The sequence below is a fragment of the Arvicola amphibius genome, chromosome 2 (assembly GCF_903992535.2).
Source record: "Arvicola amphibius chromosome 2, mArvAmp1.2, whole genome shotgun sequence".
Lineage (NCBI taxonomy): Eukaryota > Metazoa > Chordata > Mammalia > Rodentia > Cricetidae > Arvicola > Arvicola amphibius.
Genome location: NC_052048.2, coordinates 26673983 through 26699896, shown reverse-complemented (window position 1 = coordinate 26699896; position 25914 = coordinate 26673983). Strand labels below are relative to the sequence as shown.

Genomic DNA, 25914 nt, shown 5'->3' with positions numbered 1-25914 from the left:
ACCCAGGGCGCTGTGCCTTAAGAACCGCAGATGTTCCTGAGCCGCGAAGCTGACAAGCTGCTTTGTGGCTGTCCCGCGGCACGGTAGCTGCACCGTGTCCTCCTCCCGAGCTCGTCGCGGATCCCCCCCTAGGTCTTCCCGTTGGAGGCTTGACGCGAGGTACTTGAGGCAAGTTTGTGGCTAACTTTGGAAGTTTCCTTCATCCAATAGAGCTCATGTAACTCTAGATGATTAAGTGTCAGTCTGCATTTTTGGCATGCATCTACGGGGACAATCAGTTTGTTTCCCAAGCAGATATAGTTATTTGGACCTTAGGCATGCTTTATGTTTACTTTGAAAAAGAAATTACAATAATGGTGTGTTAAAAATCCAAACAACGCAGACAGATGTGTAGAGATGTTTCGCTTAATTATTAACTCAGTATCATTTTATGTGCACTTTATCAGAAAAATCATAAAATGAATATCTTTAACGTCGTTCTGTAACTTGCTTCTTGTTTTTCTCCTTTCCATGCTAGTGTTTTAACCGATGTGTCGTATGAGAAGTTCGTATTTCACTAACTCATGGACATTTAGGTTATGTCTTATTTTTACTATCTTTTTTGTATGCCCTTGTGCAAATACACAAACACACTCGTGGAAAACTCCTAAAAGTGCAATCAGTGAACTCAGAAAGTGAAAAGATTTTTGTCAAATCTTCTAAACCTGTTCCCCGGGCCTGCTTTTCATCTTCTGCGAAGGAAGCCAAATATATACCTTTAAACATAAAAGTCCTCTGGAAGTCCGAGTTCAAGCTGCTTCAAAATTATGACTTATTTTCATGCCTAACATGGAGGGAGTTTATACTTGGAAATCGGTTCAGAAGGTGAGGTAAATATTTCAAAACATTTTAGAACGCTCCCTGAGAAGTGTCTTTTGAGAGCTTTGGTACCCGTTCCCTCCTGTGTTCAGAAGAATAAGCTGAGCAGAACGTGGCCCAGAGGTGGGTTGTAGGGTCTCTCCCTGACTCACCGCACATGCGCACTAGCAGAGGGCCTTTTAAAAACGGAGGTGTTTTTGCTTGTTCTTTTTTTTTCTTCACTCTGGAAGCCCGTGATCCGCAGTCTTGGCACTCTAAATCAACGTTAGGTTGATAAAGCTTACAATGTGCCTGGACTGTGGCCAGAGCTCCAGTGGACCCCGGACAGGTGCATCAGCATTTCCGGGCTGAGGATATGTCTAAGGGTATACTCAGGAGAGCACCAATTCTCATCACCCCACACGGGCCAGAGGAGCCCCAAGATGCTCCGTTAGTTTGGGTTTTCTCCGGAGAGATCTCAGCTTGTCCACCACATTCCCACTGTTCCTAAAATGTGAGCACATCCTCACAAACGGCTCAAAGTCCAGAACAGTGGTTTGGGCCGTTGGTAGTCCCTGGGGATTTTAGCCCTGGGCAGGCTGAGTGAGGTGAGAGGACCAAGAGTTTGGATGTGATCACACCTGTAATCATAGCATTGGAGAGGCGAGGCGGGATTGTGTTGAGAATTTGAGGCCAGCCTAGGCTACATAGTTAGACTTTAATATCTGTCTGTATATCTGTCTGTCTATCTATCTATCTATCTATCTATCTATCTATCTATCTATCTATCTATCTATCTATCTATCTATCTATGCAAAATAGTTTGAGTCAGTGGACTACATTACTAGACCTTGTCTCAAAAGTTTTGAAGAAGCCGGGCAGTGGTGGCACACGCCTTTAATCCCAGCACTCGGGAGGCAGAGGCAGGCGGATCTCTGAGTTCGAGGCCAGTCTGGTCTACAAGAGCTAGTTCCAGGACAGGCTCTAGAAACTACAGGGAAACCCTGTCTCGAAAAACCAAAAAAAAAAAAGTTTTGAAGATGAGGATACTTTGATATTACCGATAGTACTAATTTTGTTCCTTTCAGGGCATTTATAGCTGCCCCCTCATGAGTGAATAGCCAGGGACCCCACCCAGAATTCCCACATCGTGTCATTAACTCTCTAGCTCTTTCCCTCAAGACCCTCACTGACTCTATGACCCCATCAGTGGGTTACCCATGGTGGTTATTCCTGCTGTTCTCCCTCATTTGATGGATACAGCTTCAGAAAGGGTGTTGAGCTTAGGAAGGCAGCTTCCTCTGCTCCCGCAGATGTCTGTCTCCTCTGCTCCCGCAGATGTCTGTCACCCCTGCCTCAGCTGCATCCTCTGTGCCCACTTACCACCTTCCTCAGTTCCCTTTGTTTCGATTTCCTTCCCCATGGTGCTCTAATTGCTTCTGTACCAGCCTGAACCCTTACCCCCCTCTCCCGCCGTGCGCTGTATAGCCCTGGCAGTCTGAGAACTCACTCTAGACCAGGCTGGCCTCAAACTCGCAGAGACCCACTTACCTCTGCCTCCCGAGTGCTGGGATTACAGGTGTGTGCCCCAGTCACCTTCAGGCTCAGCCTGAACTTTTAAAGACTCCCCACATCAGCCAAGCAGCTTTCTGGTCTTGCCCTCCCTGCGCCGGCTCTGCCTCCCACGCTCAAGCTGCATAAGTGCACGGCACAGCGAGAGGGTTGCTTCCCTCAGGACTAAGCCAGACCTCATCTGCTGCTGTCAGTCCAGGTTACATGAACTGATCCATAGTGAAATGAACCTCGGGTACTTGCTCTGCTACCAAAGCCGACTGTCCCGAGCCACAACTGACCCTCCTCAAGCCTCATGCCTTTGCCTCCCCTCAGAACAATTGACCTTCCTCAAGCTTCATGCCTTTGCCTCCCCTCAGAACAATGGCCTAAACTTGATTTTTATTTTCTATTTAGAAATTTTTGTCACATACTTGTATTGATGAATGCATAGTATAAGTTTTCATTGACATCAAGTTTGAATCTATAGTAAGAAGTTATAAAATGTTTTCTGAAATTTTATTGGTGGTGGTAGTGATGAAGTGTGTGTGTGTCTGTCTGTCTGTATATGTGGATATGTGCATAAAGGCAAGACGTCACCCTTAGTGTAGCTCCTCAGAAGCCATTTAATTTGTCTTTTGAGACAGGGTCTCTTATTCTGGAGACTACAGATGTGTACATCTGGCTTTTTTATGTGAGTTCTGGGGACTCGAACTCAGGTCCTCAGGCTTGCTAAGCAAGCCCTTTACAGAATGAGCCATCTTCTCAGACTTGAGAGTCACTGTTTTGAGTAGATATTTTATTTTTAAAAGATTTATTTACTTTAAAATTGCATACAAGGGTTTGCCTACATCCATGTATGTACACCACATACATGCAGTGCCCACAAAGGCAAGATCAGCGGGCATCGCATCTGCTGGAACTGGAGTTCTGAGCTGCCATGTGGGTGCTGGGAACCAAACCCAGGTTCTCTGCCGGAGCAGCAAGTGCTTTTAAGGCTAAGTCGTCTCTCCAGCTCCCTTGAGTAAATATTTTGTTTCTCCATTCCGCCTGTTGTGCCATGTGCTGTAGTCTATTCATGTCCATTGATGAATACACCGTATCTAAGGTTTGGACAATACAAACAGTGCCTCTGTGATCATGTTACACACGTCTCCAAGGACGCTGAGAATTTCTTTAGGGGGTGTAGATGTAGATCAGTGTAGACCATTTGCCTAGCATGTTGAGAGCGCCTAGATTCATCTCCAGCACTGCAAACAAAATAGCTAAGAAAGAAAGGGAGGAAGGAAAAGGTCACCAGCAAAATAAAACAAACTCAAACAAAGAAACAGTAGAGAAAGGGGAAAAGGTAAAAAAGAATCCCTTGAAATTTTGATATTGAATTTGAGTTTAAAAGAGGATACCAAGTTACTTCCCCAAGCCATTGGGCCATTTTATAGTCCGCCCTTGTAGCATTAAGAATCCTGTTTGGGGGCTGGCAGTGAGATGTCTTGGTGACTGAAAGCCCTGATGTCCTGAGCTTGAGTCCTGGGACCTATTTGGAAGGAGAAGACTGACTCCAGCAAGTTGTCCCCTGATCTCCCTTTATGTGCCATTGCGTTCATGTACACACACACACACACACACACACACACACACACACACACACACACACACACATATACACACATACACACATACACACATACACACACACATACACACATACACACATACACACACATACACACATACACACACATACACACACATACACACACATACACACATACACACATACACACACATACACACACACACACACGAGGTAAGTAAATAATACAGTAAGAAACTTTTAATCTTAAAAAATCATGGTAAAGGTGTTTGCTGCACAAGCCTGGGGGCCTGGGTTCAATCCCCAGGCAGAACCGACTCAGCCAAGGTGTCTTCTGATTTCTGAATGTGTGCTGTGGCATGTACCCATGTGTGTGCGTTCACACACACATACACACATTATTAATATTTGAAAAGAAAAAAATCCAGCCTGGCGGTGGTGACAAACACCTTTAATTCCAGTACTCTGGAGGTGAAGGCAGGCAGATCTCTGAGTTTGAGGCCAGCCTGATCTACAGAGTGAGTTCCAGGGTAGCCAGAGAGCACAGAGAAATTCTGCCTCCAAGTTAAAAAAAAAAATCCTACTTACCCATACCTCCTCCAATGCTTGGCTCAATAAAAATTTAAATATGTATTTTATTTTTAATTGACACACAGGAATTATACAAATTTCTACTGGGTGTGGTGACATTGCTGCCAGTCATTTTGGAACTCAGATGGCTGAGGCAAGGGGATTGAGTTTGAGGCTAGCCTTGGCTCCAAGTAACATCTTGTCTCAAAAAACAATCAAACTGGGGTTAGAGAAATGACTCAGAGGTTAAGAGCACTGGCTGCTCTTCCAGAGAATCTGAGTTCAATTCCCAGCAACCAAATGCTGACTCACAACCGTCTGTAGTGGAAGCTGATGCCCTCTTCTGGCATACAGGCGTACATGCAGATAGAGCACTCATACATAAAATAATGAATCTTAAACCAAAACTAAAACGACCAAACGCCCCTCTCCCCCAACTGCATATTTCTGAGTGAAATGGCCCTTCACTTCACCACGTTTGTCGCGTGCGATGATCAGATTGTCAGAATTGCTGACTGCTCCCGGATGGAGAGTGTACAAGGATGTCTTATTATGGTCTAGATTTGGACTTCCATGACGATTAGCTTACCACTTAGTAAATTTCTAGACTGTATTTCCTTCCATTTTGAGTTTGGATTTCCTTATGCAGATTTCCTTATGCAAATATTCTTGCAGCCCTCTGCATAAACCTTACCCACATCCCCTTTCTCCAGACACTGTACATTTGCACACCACCCTTATTACTTTCTTGCATCAAGATTCAGATTCTTGTGTTCTCCATAGGGTCTCATTCTGTGGCTCATGCTGGTCTCCAACTTGTAATTCCCTCCTGAGCCTCATGAGTGCCAGAATTACTGGTGTTTACCAACACGCCTGGCTTAACAGCCTTAGCACCCACACCCTTCTGCCCTCTTATCTTTAACAAACTCTGTTACAAGGCCACTCGTTTAGCCACTGAGTTCTGACTGGTTCTCTCCATTGGCCAGACTATAAATAGATACAAAACATGTAGCTAGCCACATGTATTAAAAATGTCACCTTTTTGGTGCTGGAGAGATGGCTCAGCGGTTAAGAGTGCACACTGCTCTTGCAGAAGACCCAAGTTTTGTTGCCAACCAAACTGGGCAGCTCACAACAGCCAGTGCTCTAAGGGATCCGGCACCCTCTTCTGGTCTCCACGGGCAACTGCACGCATGAGCACAAATCCACACGCAGATGGGAACATAGACGCACAATTAAAGAAAACCTTACCTTCAGACTGGGGAGATAACTCATTAGGTATCACGCTGGCTGGGTGAGGACAGGGGTTGGGCTCTCTGCACCTGTGTAGGTGCCAGGCGGGCATGGCAGTCTCCTTGCAACTTTAAGTGCTCAAGAGGTGGGGACAGGGAATCCATGGAGTGAGCTGGCTAGCTCGACCAGGCTGTATTGGTCACCTGAGAGACCCTGCCTCAATGAATAAGATGAAGGGCAATCGAGGAAACCTCGCAACACCAGCCTCTGTCTCGAAAAGAATCTAACTGAGAGGTCCCTAGCTGAATCCAGCTGGTTTAGTGTTTCATAGCCGGCGGTCTCTCAGGCCTCTTGACTTACTTGCCCGTGGGGAAAGAGAAACACAGAGGAACTCTTGTGTTGCTTGTCCACTCAGGCTAAAGAGAGGAGGACACAGAGGACACGGTGCTTCAGCTTAGGTCTGTGGGCAGGCTGAGGGCTGGAAGGAAGCTGCAGGCAGAAGTTGAAGCCCTTTCAGGGGAACTGGGGGAATCAAAGGGCACATGGCCGCTGAGGATGGCTGGGTGTTTTCCACGTTCGCGTCATCCCTAGCTGGAGATGCCAGCACGCTCTTTCCAGCCGGCTGCTGTGGCTGGCAGTTGCCCAAGCTTGCTGGAGAGGGGCAGGTGAGACCTGGCTCAGCAGTTATGACTTCTGTTCTGAAACACATGCGGGACCTCCGGGGATCCCAGAGAATTTTTTGGGGAGGAGGATGCAGTTCACAGGTGGCTGAGGCCTGAGCTGTCTGGAGGAAGTAAGAACAAGGGTTGGCAGATCATAGTACATTTCCTTGTCTGTACGATGATCTCGTGCTTATGAATCTCTGGTTTGGGTGAAAGGGAATCAGTTGTCCTCTGAGTTTGGGAAGGATTGTTTGCTGAAGGGGGAACATGAGCTGCGGGTCACCAATTCCACACAGAGACCCATAGTCCTTACATCAGAATGTGAGTAACTTTGTGCACTAAGTGCTTAAAACAGGTGACCATGAAGCCCTCCTGAGGACCTAGGACAAGCTTTCCAGAGGAAGGACCTTAGATGTCTGAAGGCATGTCCCAGGGGCTTAGGGATGTGGAGACCGAGGGGTTTGCTTGTGAGCAGTCTTTGGTCAGTGGAATTGATACCTTTTTCAACTTTTAAGGATTGAAAGTCGGGGCAAGGAGATCTTCAGTTTTTGGTCCAGACCGTTTACTAAGACAAAGAACCCAGGAGGAGGAAGAGGCCAGCATTAAGACACGACAGTTCTTACTGAGAAAGGATAAAAGGTAAAGAAGGGTTGGGGATGTCCAGCTTGTCGTTATTCCCATTTGAGAGCTAAACCAGCCTCCCTCTAGCAGTCGGAGTCGCTGGCATGCATGTGTCCTCCATCTCAGTGTGATCTGTTGCTGTGTGTTCCCACAGAGGTTCCTGTGGGCCTGGCTTCTGTGGACTCTTCCTGGAAGTGAAGTTGGGGAATCCTGAGCCTCAGCCAGGCAGTCCCAGCCTCGGGGTTTGGGCGTGGATCACTAATGGGCAAGGGGTCTGGGTTTCTGAGGGAAACCTGCCCGTCAGTCGTGGCTGACGCTCAGTGCTCCTCAGACCTGGAGGACGAGGACAAGAAGAGGAAGAAAGGGCTGTCTAGAGAATACTGCAGTGCCTGGAACCGCCCTCACGGTCAGTAGGGCCTTCACTCCTGCTTCCCAGCATATGAAATGCTTCATTCCCACTCTGTCGTGAAAGGGGCACGCTCTGCATGAGTTTCATGTTACTGGCTCTTATCTGCTAAAGAAGGGGCTCTGTTGATTTGGCAGCCGAAACCCGTTGCCCCTGGATTTTTCATTTCTTTGCCTTGTCCTGTCTCAGAAGCTCTTTGTCCAGGCCTCTGAGATTCGGGCTACTCTCTTCTTCTCCAGCCTCTCACCTTCTGGGGTCAGCTGAGCCTGTGGCTGGGGTGGGAAGGGAGGCTGGTTGCTGGCGTGTCTAGAAATAGTAGTTTCGGCTCTCCCACATTCTTCTTGAACATTATTTGGCCTTTTGGCTCTTAAAGTAAGCTTAGGGCTGGCGGGTCTCCCCAATGCCGCCTCCGATGCCCTCCATTTCTGTGGAGAGGACTGAGCCCAGTGTGAACAAGATGAACGCTGTTTCTCCCCGAGCCCTGCTGCTGCCCATGCTAAGTTCCCCGGGTAGAAACGCGGAGGGAGGTAAATGAGCAGCTCCCCAGATACCTTCTCAGGGTTGCTATGCTTTCTCCCCCCAACACCCACTATGCTGCTCATTGTCAATGTGCGATGGCGCTCTTATCTAGTGAGTTACTACAGCTTGTTCTGTCATTTAATTCTTCAAAGCCTGGTGCTTGTTAGCTCCCCCGTGAAATCTGTGTTTGTGAGAGTGTTTCTCTGGATACCATGTCCTTTATGGACCCAAGGAAAGCATTTGAGCTTTGGTGTGTGTTATGTCTTGCCTTCAGCATTTTTTCTCCCCCTCTTTGTCTTAAAGGCCTGGTTGGTTTACACAACATCGGACAGACCTGTTGCCTGAACTCCTTGGTTCAGGTGCTGATGATGAATGTGGACTTCAGGAAGATATTGAAGAGGTACAGCTCTTGTTCTGTCTGATAACGTGCATAACGTTGGTGTTTTAGAATTTCCATTTGTTCACAATGACTTTGACTTCCTCAAGTCTCCTTTCCAGAGATGCCCGAGAAAAGACCTTTTCTTGCATATTTTGTCCAGCAAGTTAGCATCATTTACAAAGTTTAAAAATAGACAATGCTCGCCCCTGCCTCCATGTGGTTTCAGGTGGTGTGCGTCATTAGTGCTTTTAAATATCATCATCATTATTATATTATTATTATTATATTTTATTATTATTATTATTATTTTATTGTTTTGCCTATGGAGGTCAGAGGAGGGAGTTGGAGCCCACGGAACTGGAGTTACAGATAGTTATGGGCCACCATGTAGAGGCTGGGAATTGAACCAGGGTCCTCTGGATGAGTAGTCAGTGCTCTTAATTGCCGAGCCATCTCTCCTGCTTCCACTAGTGCTTTTTAAAAGACTCCTCAGATACTTTTGAAGTACAGCCAAGGATGACGGCCACAGGGATGCACACGTGTAGTCAGTGATTTATTTGGCCCGTGCTTTTTTGTTTGGCATATCCACAAAGCAAGTGAGAATTGCCTGTAGCTAAATGAACCATTGTCAAACCCCTGTCACCTGCCATATTGTCCTTTCTTCCCAGGACCTAACTCAGTATTTGCCTTTGCAGTATGAAATACCTCAGGCTGGACATTTGCCTGCTCACTCTAGTGTGGGCCCAGAGTGTGGTGCAGCTTCCTTCCTTAATGTGATAGTTGAACATGGTCGGGTGGGACTGCGTTGATCTCCCTCCTAATCCTAAATCACTTGAGTACATGCATGAATCTACCCAGTCCCGTAACTCTACCTTAATTCAGAGACGTGGGGAGTCTTTGCAGTTCTTTAAATGACTTCAGTGTGCTCCTGGCCTGGAGAAGGGTGGGTATGAGCCGCCTGGCTGTTCTTACTTGACAGGATAACCGTGCCACGGGGAATAGAAGAGCAGAGGAGAAGCGTCCCCTTCCAGTTGCTTTTGTTGCTGGAGAAGATGCAGGACAGCCGACAGAAAGCAGTGCTGCCCCTGGAGCTGGCTTACTGCCTCCAGAAGTACAACGTGTCCTGTAAGAGCCCTCTCAGCTCCGGCTCGTGCCCACTGACACACGGTGTCGGCTGGGGAGGGGGCCTGAGGGAAGGAGTGAGGGCGGGGGCTGCTGGTTAGCGATAGGACAGGGAGACTCCAGACCCCTTTTATTAGAGGCCTTGGCGTTGATCTGAAACACCCATCTCTTTACTCTTGAAAGGAAAAGTTTCACATATGATTCTTTTGTGACTATTATCCGCTTATACTGCTTTGAAGTGGCTTTAAAGAAAGCTAGCGTTTCACCTGCCTATTTTCAGGGTGTAGTGTGTTGATTTGATACACTTATGCATTGTGTAATGATCATATCAGGGTAATTAGCATATCTTTTTCTTTAAACGCTCTTTTTTTGTTTGCTTTTGTTTTTTCAAAACAGGGTTTCTCTGTGGCTTTGGGGCCTGTCCTGGAACTAGCTCTTGTAGACCAGGCTGGTTTAAACACTCATTTCTTTGTGTTGCCTATAGCCAAGTGTGCCTTTGCCAAAACACACTGTCAACCTCCCTGTTGTCCTTTGTCCTGGTTAACTTTTAACTGTCAAGTCACCTGACCACAGGGAGTCTCAGTTGAGGGATTGTCCAGATTCGACTGGAGTGTGGGTGTGTCTACGGGTGATTGACTTGATTGTTAATGGAGGTAGCAGGGCTCAGCTCACTGTGGCCCACACCACTCACTGGACAGGTGGTCCCAGGCTATATAAGAAAGTCAGCTGAGCATGAGTCAGAGAGCAAGCCAGCAAGCAGCATCCCTTTATGGTTTCTCTTTCAAGTTCTCGCTTGAGTTTCTGCCTCAACTTCTGTCATGGACTGTGACCTCGAAGTGGAAACCAGAGGAAGCCTTTCTCCACATTTTATCTCAGACGATGCTACAATGTCTCTTCTTCTGAGGACCTAACTCAGAAGGGTCCACCTTGGATTCTTCTCTTCTAATCCTTTATAAAATATATAATAAATGGAATGAACTACCAACAGTTGAACGCCAGAGCTTATTCCTCTCTTTTCATTTGGAAGGTTTTATAAATGCTGAATCCATTTGGTGTATCATATTGTTTAACTCATTGTCTGTTGGTTTTAAAACGACTTAAAATTTTGTTTATTATTAGGATGTTTATGTTTGCTATGTGTGTGTGAGTGAGGGTACCACAGATGTGTGTAGAGGCCAGAGGAGAACTTTCGGGAGTTGATTCTTCCCACTGTGGGTTCTAGGTGTCACACTCAGGTTGCAGATCTTGGACATCAAGTGTTCTTTTTTTTGTGATGAATCATCAATCTCCATCGCCATCACCGTTGATTTTTTTGATCCAAATGATTTGTCCACTGTTGGAAGTGGGGGTAGTGAAGCACCCAGGTAGTTCTGGAATCTATCTCTGTGCTTAGACCTCGGAGTTATTTGCCTTCTGTAATTGGGTGCTTCAGTTTTGGGAGTGTATACATTTACAATTGCTACGTCTTTTTGTTGAGTCAGCTGTGTTCTCGTTCCATACTGACCTTTTCTGTCCCCTTTTGCAGTGTTTGAATTTTAGTCCACTTTTCTGGCACGAGTGTAGCTCCTGCCTTTGGTTTCTCTTTTCTTGTTACATCAGTTTCAGCCTTCACTTTCATTCTGTGTGTCTTTACCGGTAAAGAGATTCTCTTGTAGCTATCACACCGTTGATGTTATATCATCATTTGTTAGATATGTCAGTGGGGAACTGGACCGGTTTACGTTAACTGTCACCACTGGGAAATGAGGCACGCTTTTGTAATGATGTGAAATTTCTGTATTTGTTCTGGATAATTCTTATTCTTTTTTCCTTCTTTTCTCTCTTTCTTCCTCCTCATCTTCTCTCCTTTCCCTCCTCCTAGTCCTTGTCTACCTCCTCTTCCTCCTCCTGTTTTTAAAAAATATTTATTTATTTATTTATTATGTATACAATATTCTGTTTGTGTGTATGCCTGCAGGCCAGAAGAGGGTACCAGACCCCATTACAGATGGTTGTGAGCCACCATGTGGTTGCTGGGAATTGAACTCAGGACCTTGGGAAGAGCAGGCAATGCTCTTAACCTCTGAGCCATCTCTCCAGCCCTGCCTCCTCCTGTTTTTCTTTTCTTCACTACAAGCACATTATGTAACTAAATTGACCTTGAGCTCCTTGTCCTCCAGCCTCTGCCTTCTGCTCGCTAGCCTTATATAGGCGTGTGCCACCACCCAGTTTCTTTCCTTTTTTTCTCGTCCACCCTTGTGAATAGGCATTTTTCTTCTCTTTCTCTCCTATGCACAGAAGGTTCCTGTCATGTACTTTTATGATGTCAGGCGTCATCCCTCTCTTCTACTATCTAGGTTCTCATGGGGCCAACCTGGTGAAGAATTCCTCAGGTTTTTTTTACTTGGAAAACCTTTATTTTTCTTCATTTCTGAAGGATAGCTTTGCTGGGTATAATATACTTGGTTGGCTTCTTGTTGTTGCTGCAGGACTGTGTGTCTCATCCCGCTCTCTTGTCTTAAGGAGAGTCTTTTCTAGCTAAATCTTTAGGAGGCTTTTTGAGCATTCTGGACTTGGATGCCTATATTTGCTCCCAGTGATTTGGGAAGTTGTCATTGATGAATTCAGGAGGTTTCTGTGCCGCCCCGTTCCAGTCCCCTCTTTCAACACCGGCACTGTGAATGTTTGCATTGTGAATGCTTTCTTGCTTAATTCTGTGCTATATGTCCCATAGACTTTGCTTCTAGTTTTTCTTAACTTCCTTAGTTTTCGTTTTTCTGATTTGGTAATTTCAAAGACCTATCTTTTTGCTTAGAATTTTTTTCTGCCTGCTCAACACTGTTGAGGCTATCTACTGTTTTGCTTTGTTTTAAAACTTAATGATATCATTAGTGCTGTGATTTTTCTTTATTATCTCTATATGTATGCTGAATTTCTCACTCATATAATGGTTTTCCTTTTTTTAACTTAATTGATGTTTTTATTCTCTTATGTCTCATTAAATTTACTTGAAATCATTTGTTTGAATTCTTTGTCACACAATTTGTTAGTTTTCAGTCCTTTAGGGCCCATTGCTAGCAAGTTATTGTGTTCCTTTGAAGACACTAGGGAGTGTAGTTTTTCATGATTCTTAAAAAAAAATCCAGATTTCAACTTACTAAGAAGGTTTTTTATGATTATTTTGCTTGTGTATATGTCTATGTATATGAATGGGCCTGATATCCTTGGAGGCCAGAAGAAGCTGTTGGATCCCCTAGGACTAGAGCTACAGACATATATTATATGCCATGTGGGTACTGGGAATTGAACCCAGGACCTTCGGAAGAACAGCCAATGTCTCAGTTTATATTTGAGTATCTGATGGGTCTCTTGTATCTACCTTAAAATAGGAAATTCTTAATTTGTTGTGAATCTTAGAGGAAAATCTCAGATTTCCTTTACACAGTATGATATTAAATGTGGGTTTGACATACATAATTTTATTTTTTAAAACTACCTACTTATTGTTTTTCATATACCAGTGCAGGCACACGAGTGCCACACCATGTTTGACATGGACCCTCATGGAGGGCAGAGGGCGGCTTTTGGGAATGCTCTCTGTGTACAGTGGGCTCCAGTGCTCAAATTCAGGTCCTCGGGCTTGCTCAGAAGGGCTTCTGCTCTCTGAGCCATCTCGTCAGCCCTCCGGTTTTAGGTTGTGAGCATTTTAATTGCTTTTATGAATAAATAGGCTGCTAGAAGCTATCCTTTTTACCATCCCATTTATATCCTCACTTTTCTTCGGCTTTCCATAGTGCTTTGTGTCCCCTGGGGACCTTTTATTCTTGTTTGAATTTTGATCAGCTGGAACCTGCCCTCCATTAAGATATGGTTTCTCTGGACATGCGTTCTCTCTGGTGCCTCCCAAGTGTGACGTACATAGTGGCACAAACAAGCGCTCTTGCATTTTGTAGCTGACTGGGACTTCTGGCTCTGGGATGGCCAGATGAGGTTTAAACAAATGACTAGAGATGGCAACGGTCCTAGTTTCATTTCTCTTATGATAAAACACTTCGATGAAAAGCAACTTAGAGCAGAAAGTCTTTATTTTAGCTCACAAATCCAGGGTACAGTCTGTCATAGCTGGGGAGTCTGGGTGGCAGGCAGAAACTCTAAACCGTTGGGCGCGTCACACCCATAGTCAAGTTCAGCCGGACTGAGTGCACACGTGCTTCTAATCCTTAGCTTACTCTCTCTGCTGTTTTACGATTCAGAGCCCAGACCCAGGGACTAGTGCAGCCCACAATGAGCTGGGTCTTCCCATACCAATGGACCCTGCAGATAAGTCACAGGCCAGTGTAACCTAGACAGTAGTCCCTGACCGAGACTCTCTTCCCAAGTGTTTTCTGATGGTGTCAAGTTGATGGTTAAAGCTGACCATCACAGGAGCTGGAGAGATGGCTCGGCAGTCAAGAGGGATTGCTGCTCTTGTAGAGGACGCAGGTTCAGTGCCCGTCACCCATGTGGTAGTTCACATGTTTTTTTTTTTTTTTTGAGACAGGGTTTCAAAAACTATGCTATGGAGCCTGCCCTGGAACTCGCTCTGTAGACCAGGCTGGCCTTGAACTCAAGAGATCCGCCTACCTCTGCCTCCCAAGTGCTGGGGATTAAAGGCGTGTGCCACCACTGCTTGGCTATTTGTAATTCCAGTTCCAGGGGGTCAGATACCCTCTTATGACTTTCAAGGGTACCAGACACATATACACATATACACGCATGAAAAACATATATACATATAAAATCAAATAAATAAGTCTAAACAAAGCAAAACAAAATTGACCATCACAACACCTTAATCCAATTTTCTTTACATCTGTTAGCTCTGTGACAGGGACACCTTCTGTACTCAGTTCTCCAGGGAAATTGATTTCGAGTTGGGGTTCATTATATAGATTAATTGATATATTCAATTAACATATATTGTTCACATTCATCATGATACATTTGATGTGCACAGGCAACAGGAATGGCAGCGATTTTACCTCCAGGGAGCTTAGAGTTTAGATGCAGGACCGGCCAAAAGTCAGAGAACACACCTTAGGATGTCAAGTTTCTGCTGTGATCTGTATTATGGTTATCACGACGGCGCTGTGATGGAAGACATAGCACGTCTACAGAAAGTGCTGCAGCCTGAAATGTCTTTGCGTTGTGGCACAGATCTGCCCTTTTATGAAATAGCCCACAGCGTGTTTCTGGCCTTTTCTGACTTCCCATTCCTTTGGACCAACACCACTAAAGACAGTTGTGTCTGTTCACGATTTCAGACCTACTTATAACAGACAGACAGCTCCCTGCAGCATTCCTGCTCATCTTAGCCAGGATCATCTAACACGGAAATGGTCTTTTCTCTATCCTCCTTTCCTCTGGCTCCTTTGGGGAATCCTGGTCTGACTCTGCTCTGCTTTTGGGGAAGTGAATGAAATGACCACCAGGGGGCGGAGGAGTCCAGTCATAGGAGCTGCTCAGCAGAAAAGTGGGAGAAATAGATCTGCAGGCGAGCGGAGGCCTGTAGAGGTGGCTAATGAGAGAAAGTGATGGGACTGTGACTTCAGTTCTAAGAGAAACTCTTAAAAATAAACGCCAAGCTTGCTTTTTCTTTCCTCTTTTAGAAAGTGAGGGAAGGCTAGGAATGGATAAAGAAGGGAGTGTTTATGTGTCCATGTGGCTGGGGTCCTGGTGGCTCTACAAGGGCATGAGACGTCTCCTTACTAATTGTGTTTCCCTCTGACCAGTGTGTGTCCAGCATGACGCTGCTCATCTCTACCTTACAATCTGGAACCTGACTAAGGACCAGATCACTGACGTGGACTTGGTAAGGACTGGGATCTGGAGGAGTCAGAGATGTGAGGTGTGGCTTTTGGGACCCACTCCACTACCATGTGCTCTATGAGCGAGGAATGAGTCTTGCTTGGTGCAGCTCCCTGGTGTGGTTTTCTGTTATGGGAAATCCATGTGTGTCTGTTTAAGGGCTATCAAGGATTTATTAAGACATGAAAGAGGAAAAACACACTCACACATATGGGATATGGTAAATCCAGTTGCAGAGCCCTTGGAAAACTGGGAACCAATCACACGCTGCTTCACACCACCTGACTTGGTCTTCACCCCCCAAGAGACAGTGACCCTCTCCCTCTTTCCTTTAAAGAGGTGATGAGAAGCTCTGCCTCTTTTGGGCCAGATAGCCCAAGGTCATGGGCAGAGTGAATAACCACTACACTTCCCCATTTTGTCTAAATAAGAAGGTTCTAAACATAGTACAAAACCATATATAATAAAAATGATTATCAAGTACAGTTCAGGAGAAAGAAAGGGTAATAGCATAAACAAAAATGGAACTAAGACCAATAAGAATGTCAAGTAAGAAACACATACTATATGTCCAGACCATAGGTAAATGGAAAATTACAGAGATTACTCCAATATCTGTCCTATCCTGAAGAATCAGAATCTAGTGACTGATATACTCTTAGTTAAGATACAAGAAGAATATAACTGTAACCATTTAGTCTTCAATCCCATTGATGACCTGAGAAGGAAAATATTACCTGAGTAAGCAGGAAGTGCAAGCAATCAACTTCTGAAAAATGCAAGAAATGAAAGAGATAGCTGGCTGCCTAGACAATCACCCAGTGTTTGTTTGCAAAGTTAGAACATCCACTTTTGGCTACAAGCTTAGAATATCTGACAGACCATTTTCAGAAGCAGGGAATTTTGAAATGCTGTCCTACCCTGTCTTGGCAAGGTTTAGCAGTCACTTTTTCTTGTGTCCTGCTCATCTGGAATGGACAGCATGCTTACTGTCAGTGGCAGAGGCAAGGGCAGTTCTTTGTCCAACAGGCCATTTTGCCAAGAAGCAGACAAATTCCATATGGAGTGTCTTGGATGCCCAACATCCTCTTGGGAGTAGATTGGTGCTGCCAGGAACAATTGTGTCTCATGTCAACAGAATTCTAAGTTATTAAAACATTTATCTAGGTCTATGAAGTGTTTGAAGATTACCTATCCATCTGCCATATATTTCTGTATATCTAGAAAACCTAACTAACATGACTATAAGTATGACAAGCATGGCTGACTATTAACCTATAATACTTACTAACATAAACAGGTTAAAGACTAAGGCTTCACATATAAAAACAACAGTCTGTAAACAGACCCACTACAGTTATATTTATGTGCAGGGAAACAAAATTTTGTGTCAGTCATTTCTAGAGCTTCTGTCTAAAATTCACTTGTCCTGACCTAGCGTGACCTAGGTCATCTGACCACCTTGCTCTCTCTACTTGCAGGCAGAGCGCCTGCAGACTCTGTTCGCAATCTGGACGAAGGAGTCCCTGATTTGTTTGGGCTGTGATGCAGAGAGCAGCAGAAGCAGTCGGCTGCTCACCCTCTCTCTTCCTCTTTTTGACATGGACTCAAAGCCTCTGAAAACACTGGTGAGAGACTTCTCATCAGAGTCTTTGTGCATCCCCAAGGTAGCCAGTTTCCCCTTGCTTCAATCACTACCCTTGGATTTTTTAAAAAAAGATTTATTTGTTTATTATGTATACAGTGTGCACACCAGAAGAGGGCACCAGATCTCATTACACCTGGTTGTGAGCAACCATGTGGTTGCTGGAAATTGAACTCAGGACCTTTGGAAGAGCAGCCAGTGCTCTTAACCTCTGAGCCATCTTTCTAGCCCCCCTATCCTTGAATTTTAAGAAGTATTTTGTGGACTAGCAAGATGACTTAGCATGTAAAGGTGCTTGTTGCTAATAGTTATGACCTGAGTTTGATCCCTGCATCCTACACAGTGGAAGAAGAGGACTAGAAAACTTGTTTTTGTACTCCACATATGTGCCTTGGCACATAAATTCTCCCCTACCATGATAAATAAAAAGAAAACAAAAACAATACAATTTTTAAAAAGTGACTTGTGTTTCCTGTGTGTACCCTGGGCCAATCTCTCCTTTGACTTAGGGGAGGATGCTTCATTCCCTCCTCCTGCGTTCTTCCCGTTCTCCCCCTGGCAAGCCCCCTCCAGTTTTGTTCCTCTCACCAGTGGGTGCTTTCTGAAATTCTGCTCCATGTATCACATGTGCCCACTTAAGGGAATGGAGATTAAAGGGTAGTGAAGCTTGGGCTTCTGCTGGTGGGGCAGAGGGCTGTTTTTGAGATGAGGAACATGAATGTTGCCCTTTGCTTATTCTTGTTCTCCTGGGTGGGGCAGGAGGATGCTCTGCGCTGTTTCTCCCAGCCCAGAGAGTTGGCAGGCCCAGAGAAGTGCTTCTGTGAGGGCTGCGGGAGGAAGACGACTCAGAAACAGGTACTCTTTAAGTCCATGCAGCCTCTTCACAGTCTGGGGTTGCCCGTGGGGGTTTCCTGGTGGGTCTTTGCAGGCCCCTTAAGGGCATCTCATAATGGCCGACATAAGGAACCTGGGTCCAGCCAGTACTTGGGATCCTAGGGCTTCTCATCTGCTTAATTTCAGACGTGGCTTCTTAGATCCTAACACTAAGAGGGACAGGAAGAACCTTTTAGGGACAAGAGCAGTGGGTAGGGTTTTCCCCATAGGATTTGGCTAGAGCCCTATAGAGTAGATACCACAGTTCCTGTGCCTGAGCAGAGGCCTTTTGTGGCCATGTGTGATGAGTGACATTCAGTTATATGAGTCTTGGAGGTGCCCTGCACGCCCCTCGTGGGAAAGAGCACCTTGCCGGCCTTGACACAGCTCTGAATGTGCCCATCTAAGGTGCCCAAGGACTCCATCGTCACGCTGATTTTGCTTTGTCAGGTTTTGAAGCTGACTCATCTGCCCCAGACCTTGACCATCCACCTTATGAGATTCTCGACTAGGAACTCAAGGACAGAAAAGATCTGCCACTCAGTGTATTTCCCTCAGCACCTGGATTTCAGTCAGGTTCTGTCAACTGAGAAAGAACTTGGTGATACCAAGGAACAGGTGAGGCTTGCCTTTGGTCCTTCATTCATCTTAGCAGACTCGCTTGGTGTCCTTCTGAGGTAGCCGTCCAGCAGGCTCTGTGTCCTTCTGAGGTAGCCATCCAGCAGGCTCTGTGCCCTTCTGAGGTAACCGTCCAGCAGGCTCTGTACCCTTCTGAGGTAGCTGTCCAGTAGGCTCTGTGTCCTTCTGAGGAAACCATCTAGCAGGCTCTGTGTCCTTCCCCATTAGCTTCTGGGCACCAGTCACTCATAAGTGCTCTAGTCCATGTCAGCAGACTGTGAGGTGACCTGTGGACCATATACTTCCTGGGTCGGGCTCTCATCCAGGGACCCAGGCCCCCTTGGCCGTACTTGGCATATACAGCAGTGGAGAACCAATTGCAGTTTGGCATGACTCACAAAGCACATATGCATTCAGAACTTCTTTCTATTTTGTTTCTTTTTTAAAAATTAAAAAGTTGCATTTATTTGTTTGTTAGAGTATGTCTATGGCATGAGTGGAGTCAGGACAACTTGTGGGGGTCAGTTCTTCCCTTCCCCGTGACAGACTTTACTGATCAAGCCTTTGTTGTGCTGAGAAGCAGTGGTGGGCTATCACCCCAGTGTCACGGCCAGCCCTTGTCTTGACTTGTAAAGATTTGGAAAGGTGCCTTTTTCTAAACACTGGGTGTTCTGGAAACGCCTCAGAGCGGTGAGGAAAGGGACCTGTAATTCGGCACTCCCTGTTTGAAATGGCGTGTGGAATACTCTCAGGCACATAAGTAAACACAAAGTTTCAGGTTCTTAGAGCCAACTAAACTTGTGAATTGAAAAGCCAGAGCCTGCTTTGAGGATAATATCAAAGTAGCCAGTTGTTGGACCAAATTTAACTAGGGGGAAATTTAATTCCGTTGTTTCAAGTTAATAACTTCTTCAGAGATTCTGAGAGAAAAAAAAAGACTGTCTTTTCCTTGGAGGTTTGGAGTAGGAAATGCTACATTTGCAAGTTTAGATCTGACACATGTGGTTCCAGTGTTGGAATGTTTGTTTTGGTACATTGGTCTGTTAGCCGATTCACGCCCAGAACCATATATTGGAGTATAAGGCCCGTCTTCATGCAGTAGGTGTTATGTCTGCTCTCTCCTCTCATCCCATTAGCATGGAGGGCCCTCATCTGCCTCACTGTGGTGCTTTCGCTTGGTTGTCTGGTGCCTCCAATGGCTGTGCTCCAAGTGTGTGAGGGACTTGTGGAGAGGGGTGGGCTCTGGGCTCACATCCTCTTCTTGGTTCCTGGAGGTGAGCTGTGGTGGCTCAGCTGGCATGGAGCAGTGAGGAACCCTGGCTGCGGAGCTCGGGGACCTGGGCTCCAGGCTCCATGCCTACTGAGCACAGTGCACATGTGGAACATGTGGACCATGTGGAACATGTGGAACGTGTTCTGACTAGCGTGGTGACCTGACTCACAGGCAGCCAGTCTCTCTCCACCACTCTCCCTTTCCCACAGAGAATTAGCTCTTATGTTGCTTTCCTAAGGTTTTGGGGGAATAGCATGACTCAGTGTCAGCTCTGAGGGATACTTATGGCAACTTTCTACTTGATCTGTGATAGCGACTCTGCTTTCCTGATATCTGTTGAACTGGTTCCTAAAGTGCCATGACCAGGGAGGGATACTTACAGAAGAAAGGGTTTACGTTCTTTTTGGTTTTTCAAGACAGGGTTTCTTTGCAGCTTTTTTAGAGCCTGTCCTGGAACTAGCTCTTGTAGACCAGGCTGGCCTTGAACTCACAGAGATCCGCCTGCCTCTGCCTCCTGAGTGCTGGGATTAAAGGCGTGCGCCACCACCGCCCGGCGGAAGGGTTTACGTTCTTGATGGCAGGATGGAGGGGTGGCGGCTGAACTGTTTCTGCCTTTGTCTCCCACAGTCTGAAGTGCACTATGAACTCTTTGCTGTGATCGCCCATGTGGGGCTGGCTGACTTTGGTCATTACTGTGCCTACATCCGGAATCCTGTGGATGGAAAATGGTTCTGCTTCAATGACTCCCATGTTTGTAGGGTGAGAAACATCATCCAAATTGCTGCTTGCCTCAGATTAGATACTTCTAATAGATCTGGAGCCTGGGGCTAACTGGATCCTTACCATGGAGCCTGTGTTCTGAATGGAGGTGCTGTTTATGAGTTCAAAGTCTCCTTTTTTTAAAAGCTGCTCCTGGTTTATAAGTGTACACACACATTCAGCGCAGGGCCCAGGTTCTGGTCCTCTAGGCTCAGTGCCCTGTGCTTCAGACCGTGGGAGCTCCTCTAAGGCCAGAGCTGTAACTCTTGGATAGGCATAACCACATTTAAAGAGAGTAATGAAGTTGTCAAGGAGGGCAAATCACAGTACCACGCATGCTAGGAACACCGAATACTGAGTTGGGTGCTGACTTCTTCCTTATGCATTCCTAGGTGACCTGGGAGGACGTCCAATGTACCTACGGCAATCACAGATACCGCTGGTAAGAGCAGGGCCGGCTTGGTGAACTCACTCTGAATTCTTGGCCGTGGGAAAACTCGCATGACTTCAGCTGCTACTTACATTCTGATGACTCCCCTGAGACTAACTAGCCAGCTTCATTTGTGACTACACCATGCTTTTCTTGATAGTAAGATTTCAGTAACGCCCATGGGTTTGTAATGGAGTCCAGATGCCATTTCCTACCTACCTAACAGCAAAGTTCCCCTGTGTTTCCTTACTCATGGCCTTTTCCCACGATGCAAAGCCTTCACGGATTGACCCAGGCAGATCCGTGGGCTTCTCACGTGCTATCATTGTATCTTAAGCACGGCTCCCGATAACAAAGACCATCTCTTATCTCTTAATTGCTTGCTTATATAACTTTCTTTCACATGTCACGCGTACTCTTTGAGGGGAAAAGGTCACTCTTTTTATCTCTTCATGTCTGGCAGTCGCTTGCATTTAGTAAGAATCAACAAATAGCTCTTAAAACCAACCATTACTCGGGGACGCTGCAGAGAAAAATAAAGCAGGGTGAAGATAGATCCAAGAGTCTTTGTAAAGATTTGCCGGCTTTTTTTTCCTGGTCTGGAGACAATGGCATACACAAAAGGCAGTCCGAGATGACTTTCAGCTCAGAGGCAGGCTGGACCACTTGAGAAATAAAGAGGTCCATACGATTGTATTGAAATCCTCCTTCAGCCCACTTGCCAGCTTTCTTTTGTTTCTTCCAAGTATCTCTATACGATGCCAGATCTTTGTTTCCGATTGTTCCTGATGCCCTTCTGATTTAGGCGAGGGACTGGCAGGCTGTCTGTAGAGAGCGAGGGAGGAAGTTCTCAGCTGTGGAGCACAGCTCCCCTTGCAGCTGCGTGGCTCCGCCCTAGTGGCGCTGAAGAGGCTGTGCACAACACATGGACAACCGATTGAAATTGGCTCTATGGCTGAGTGTATTTGCAGAAGCAGAATTAGATTTAGTTGGTGGTCCGACAATTTTTCCTCATATGATTTAGATGCCAGCTAATAACCACTCACTCGGGTGACAATTTTACCCCTCTCAGGGAATGGCTAGGCGGGTCATGGGTTAGGTGGATGCTTGACCTAAGAGCTGGGAAATTTACTGATGCATGTTGTGTCCTGGATTCGCTGCGGATGCTTCATTTTCTGTGCTGATGTGTTCTTTGCTTTCTAGGCGGGAAACTGCTTATCTCTTGGTTTACACGAAGATCGGATCCTGATGGATATACTCACCGGCAGTGGTGGACTCTTATTTTCCTTTCCTGTACCCATGTTTGCTGCACCTTCAATGAGAATCATAATTTAAAAAAAAACACAGTTAAACCTTATTTATAAGCAGAAGTTAATATTGCTGTGGCTTGGATGTGGCTTGTCTCCTAAAAGCTCACATGCAGGAGGCACGGTTCTTAGTGTGTCAATATTTAGATGGTAGAACCTTTAAGAGACAAGGCCCAGTGGGAGATAATTGGTCCATGGGATCTCTCTCTTCTGTGCACTAATGGTTCTTTTTCTGTTTCTCTGCCATGTTATGATGCAACCAGGGGTCCACAATATGATGCCAGTGTCATGCTGGTTGGATCCTCCAGCCATTAAAATTTTCAATCAAATAAAAGGTTATTACACATGACTCAGCCTCAGGTATTTTTTCTGCATGAATATAATTGTTATATAATTGTATAATTGTAATGTAAGTACCTAGCAATGATCCCACATAGATCTAGATCAGTTGGAATGGGTAATTTCACCAGTGGATCTGGCTAGATCATGGTCCTGATGTGGACTTCAGTACAAGACATGAGATGAGCACAGTTGAGAAACTGGGAATCCAGGCATTACTGGAGAGGAATCAGTGGTAGCAGGAGGAACTGGAGTGACAAGGGACAGTAGAAGGAAGTGTTTTAGTGTTGTAACAGTTAGTGTGACTATACTGGCAAGCACTGGCTACATATCACCCTGACTGAAAAATATTACAATTACTGTTGTTATTATTATTAGTGTGTATGTGTGTCTGTCTATCTGCGTCATGGCACGCATATGGAAATTAATCTCTCATTCCACCCAGGGACCCTGGGATTGAGTTCAGGTGGTAAAACTTACATGCAAAAGAAAACCAGCCTACAATTCACAATCCCAGAGAACCTAGACAACAAAGAGGACCCTAAGAGAGACATACATGGATCTACATGGGAAGTAGAAAAAGACAAGATCTCCTGAGTAAATTGGGAGCATGAGGATCATGGAAGAGGGTAGAAATGGAGAGGGGAGGAGAAAAAATATAGCTCAATATAAACAATAAAAAAGAAAAATATTTATATATGAAGCCCTTTTAACCTCTGAGCAATCTCAGCGACCCTTGGCCTGATGTTTTTTGATCATTTATTTTTCTTTTATGTGTACGAGTGCTTTGTCTGCATTATGTATCTGTGCATCCATTCATGAAGTACCTGTGGAATCCACAAGAGGGCGTCAGGTCCTTTGGAACCGGAATTAGAGATGGCTGTGAGCCAGGTCTGCTGCAGGAGTAACCGGTGTTCTTAATTGCTGATCCATCTCTCCAGCTCCCTCAGCCCTGACTTTAGTTTATTGCACATTTACTTGTAAATATATTATGACCATTCAGTCTATATAAAGCTGTCATATTACTTTTGTATAGTCATGACCAAAATATCTTCAAGAGCAACCTAAAGGACTGGCAGCTTCAGAGCACATATGGTTGCTTAGCCCTGTGCACTCCATGGCACTGTAAGTGTAGTGGGGTAGGCTCCTCACCCCATGGTGTTCAGGAAGGAGAGAGAATTTGAGAGCAAGAAAGAGAGGGAGGGCAGGAAGAGGAAAGAAAGGGATTGGGGCCATTCATACCTTAAGGTCCCACCTGAAGTTTCGCCCACTTCCTGAAGCCATCCCAGCAGCTGGGAAGTTTGTGGTTTAATGATGCACAATTGAAGTACGTAGATACTGAGAGCTTGTGCTACAGGCGCTGAAAATGAAATCTTTCTGTGGTGGGGCTGGAAGTGGGAGGGGCCCAGGGGGAAGAGTAACTGTGTTTGTAGGGAAAGCATCCAGAGTTGTGCAGCTGAAGAAGGCAACACTCAGGGTTCCCATGTTGGGGAAGAAAGTGCCGAAGGGTGGAGACAGGGAGTAAAACGGAAGGTCTCAAACCAGGCTGCGAGGTTTGGGTTTAATCAGATGGCTAGGGAACTACTGAAGGGTTATAAAAGGGAAGACACGCTTAGTTATGTTGTGGTTAAACTCACCTTCAGGTGGAAAGGTTAGAGAAAGAGCTGACGGAGCAGAGGGACTTTGACCGTCATCAGGGCTGTTTTTGATCAGGAATAGACGTGGGTGGTGCGAGGCCGCAATAAGGGAGCAGGGTGGGAATCAGCAGCCTGTTCCTGCACAGGAAACACCTCCCGCATACACTCAATGACTGGCTCAGTATTTCACAGTTATATTGGACCAAACTGATAGGATGAATACGTATCAAAGGAGTATTTACTAGATTGACTTCCACAATCTGGCCTTAGAAACAATGGCCATCTTTACACTGAGAGGCTAGTGCTTAGCCACAGGTTGGAAGCCTCAGTGGCCCTCACCTGCTGTTGAAGGATTCTTCTAGAGCGCTTGCTATTAGTTCAAGCAGGCAGGGTGAAGAAGCCGAGTCCTGGTGGCAGCAAAGAGCTGTAGTGGCAGCAGCCAGAGCAGGTGCATTTGCAGGCAAGAGGCTAAGGCAAGCAGGCAAAGATCAAGAGTCCCCCCCCCCCCCAGGATCTCCTCATATCTGGGCTGCTACTGGAAGGTGCTGTCCACGGAAAGGGAAGGTTCTTTCCTTCAATTAACCTGACAAGGAAAGTCCCTCATGGGCATGCCCAGGGGCAAACATAAAGTAGATAGTCTCTCAGCTGTGCCTGGGGCAGTGGTTCTCAACCTGTGTGTTGAGACCCCCACAGGGGTCACATATCAGGTATTTACAATATGACTCATGACAGTAGCAAAATTACAGTTAGGAAGTAGCAACAGAAATAATCTTGTGGTTGGGGGCCACCGCAGCATGAGGAACTGTATTAAGGAGTTACAGGATTAGGAAGGTTGAGAACTACTGGCCTAAAGGCTTGTCAAGTCAGCCCTTGAGGTTAATCACCACAGTGCTGGAAAGGGCTTCTACTGAGCAAGGGTCAGTTCTAAAAGGGGATTGTCACCACTGAGACTTCAGGCAGCCTTTTACTTTCAAGTCCTTGTAAAATGAAAAAGAAGAAAAGGCTAAAAAATGATTCCAATATACAAAGGTATACAGAAAACATCCCCAAAGGGAAGAATGGGCATAGTAAGAACAGATTGGGCCAAAATAAGGCTGAAACTTTGTTGGGGCAGCTGGCCCAATCCCTGCGTTCAGGGGCGTGGCTGCCCCAGCGGAGTAGCATACCCCTTAAATAGGATCGGGGCGCCGGAAGGGGCCCCAGTTTGGTTCTCCTCTGCGTACCTTCTGCTCTGCTGGACCCTTGGTTCTGTAAGTTTCCTTATTTTCCCTTGTATTAAAACTGATTTATTATAAAGGACTATCGTGGTTATTCCCTAACCCCTATAACTGCTGGTACCTTTGCCGGTACATTTGGCGCCCAACGTGGGGCTCGAACCCACGACCCTGGGATTAAGAGTCCCATGGTCTACCGACTACAGATTGGCGCTCCAACGTGGTGACTAAATCCACTTAAAAACATGAGAGGGCTTTAAATAAAGGAGAGAGAGAGTTTAACACAGCTTTTTGCTGTTTGCCTGGACGTGCCGTAGAGAGATTTCCTGTTTTGGCAATAGCGGCAGAGAAAAAGCTGAGTCATTTTAAAACGCGGCTTCCTGGTACTCTGCCGCCATGACTGAGGCAGTAGCAGCTCTGGCTCTGCTCCACCATGCTAAACTGTGCTGACCTCAGGCAGGTCTATTGTAATTACCATAATAACAATGCAGTTAAGGTT

General features: G+C 45.8%; 1 protein-coding gene across 3 annotated transcripts; it reads left to right on the top strand.

Annotated features, from left to right (window-relative positions):
- On the top strand, positions 1-22574 carry Usp18 (ubiquitin specific peptidase 18). Of its 3 annotated transcripts, none has more exons than XM_038319613.1 (12): positions 1-159; positions 6963-7086; positions 7223-7474; positions 8297-8393; positions 9352-9497; positions 15245-15324; positions 16802-16948; positions 17725-17820; positions 18289-18456; positions 20357-20488; positions 20881-20930; positions 22122-22574. In XM_038319613.1, the coding sequence occupies exons 3-12, from the start codon at positions 7330-7332 to the stop codon at positions 22165-22167; spliced, it is 1107 nt and encodes a 368-aa protein (XP_038175541.1). In that variant the 5' UTR covers positions 1-159; positions 6963-7086; positions 7223-7329; the 3' UTR covers positions 22168-22574. The 3 variants fall into 3 exon arrangements, with proteins under 3 accessions (XP_038175541.1, XP_038175543.1, XP_038175542.1); XM_038319615.1 differs by having other exon boundaries at positions 7195-7474; XM_038319614.1 differs by lacking the exon at positions 1-159 and adding an exon at positions 6427-6450.
- The last annotated feature ends 3340 nt before the right edge of the window (positions 22575-25914 follow it).

Excerpts from the sequence above, each read along its gene's own strand:
- Usp18 (XM_038319613.1), top strand. The coding sequence starts at position 7,330 with ATGGGCAAGGGGTCTGGGTTTCTGAGGGAAACCTGCCCGTCAGTCGTG. Across the intron at positions 16,949-17,724 it reads CAAAGCCTCTGAAAACACTG|GAGGATGCTCTGCGCTGTTT; the intron begins GTGAGAGACTTC and ends TGGGTGGGGCAG. Across the intron at positions 20,489-20,880 it reads ATGACTCCCATGTTTGTAGG|GTGACCTGGGAGGACGTCCA; the intron begins GTGAGAAACATC and ends ATGCATTCCTAG.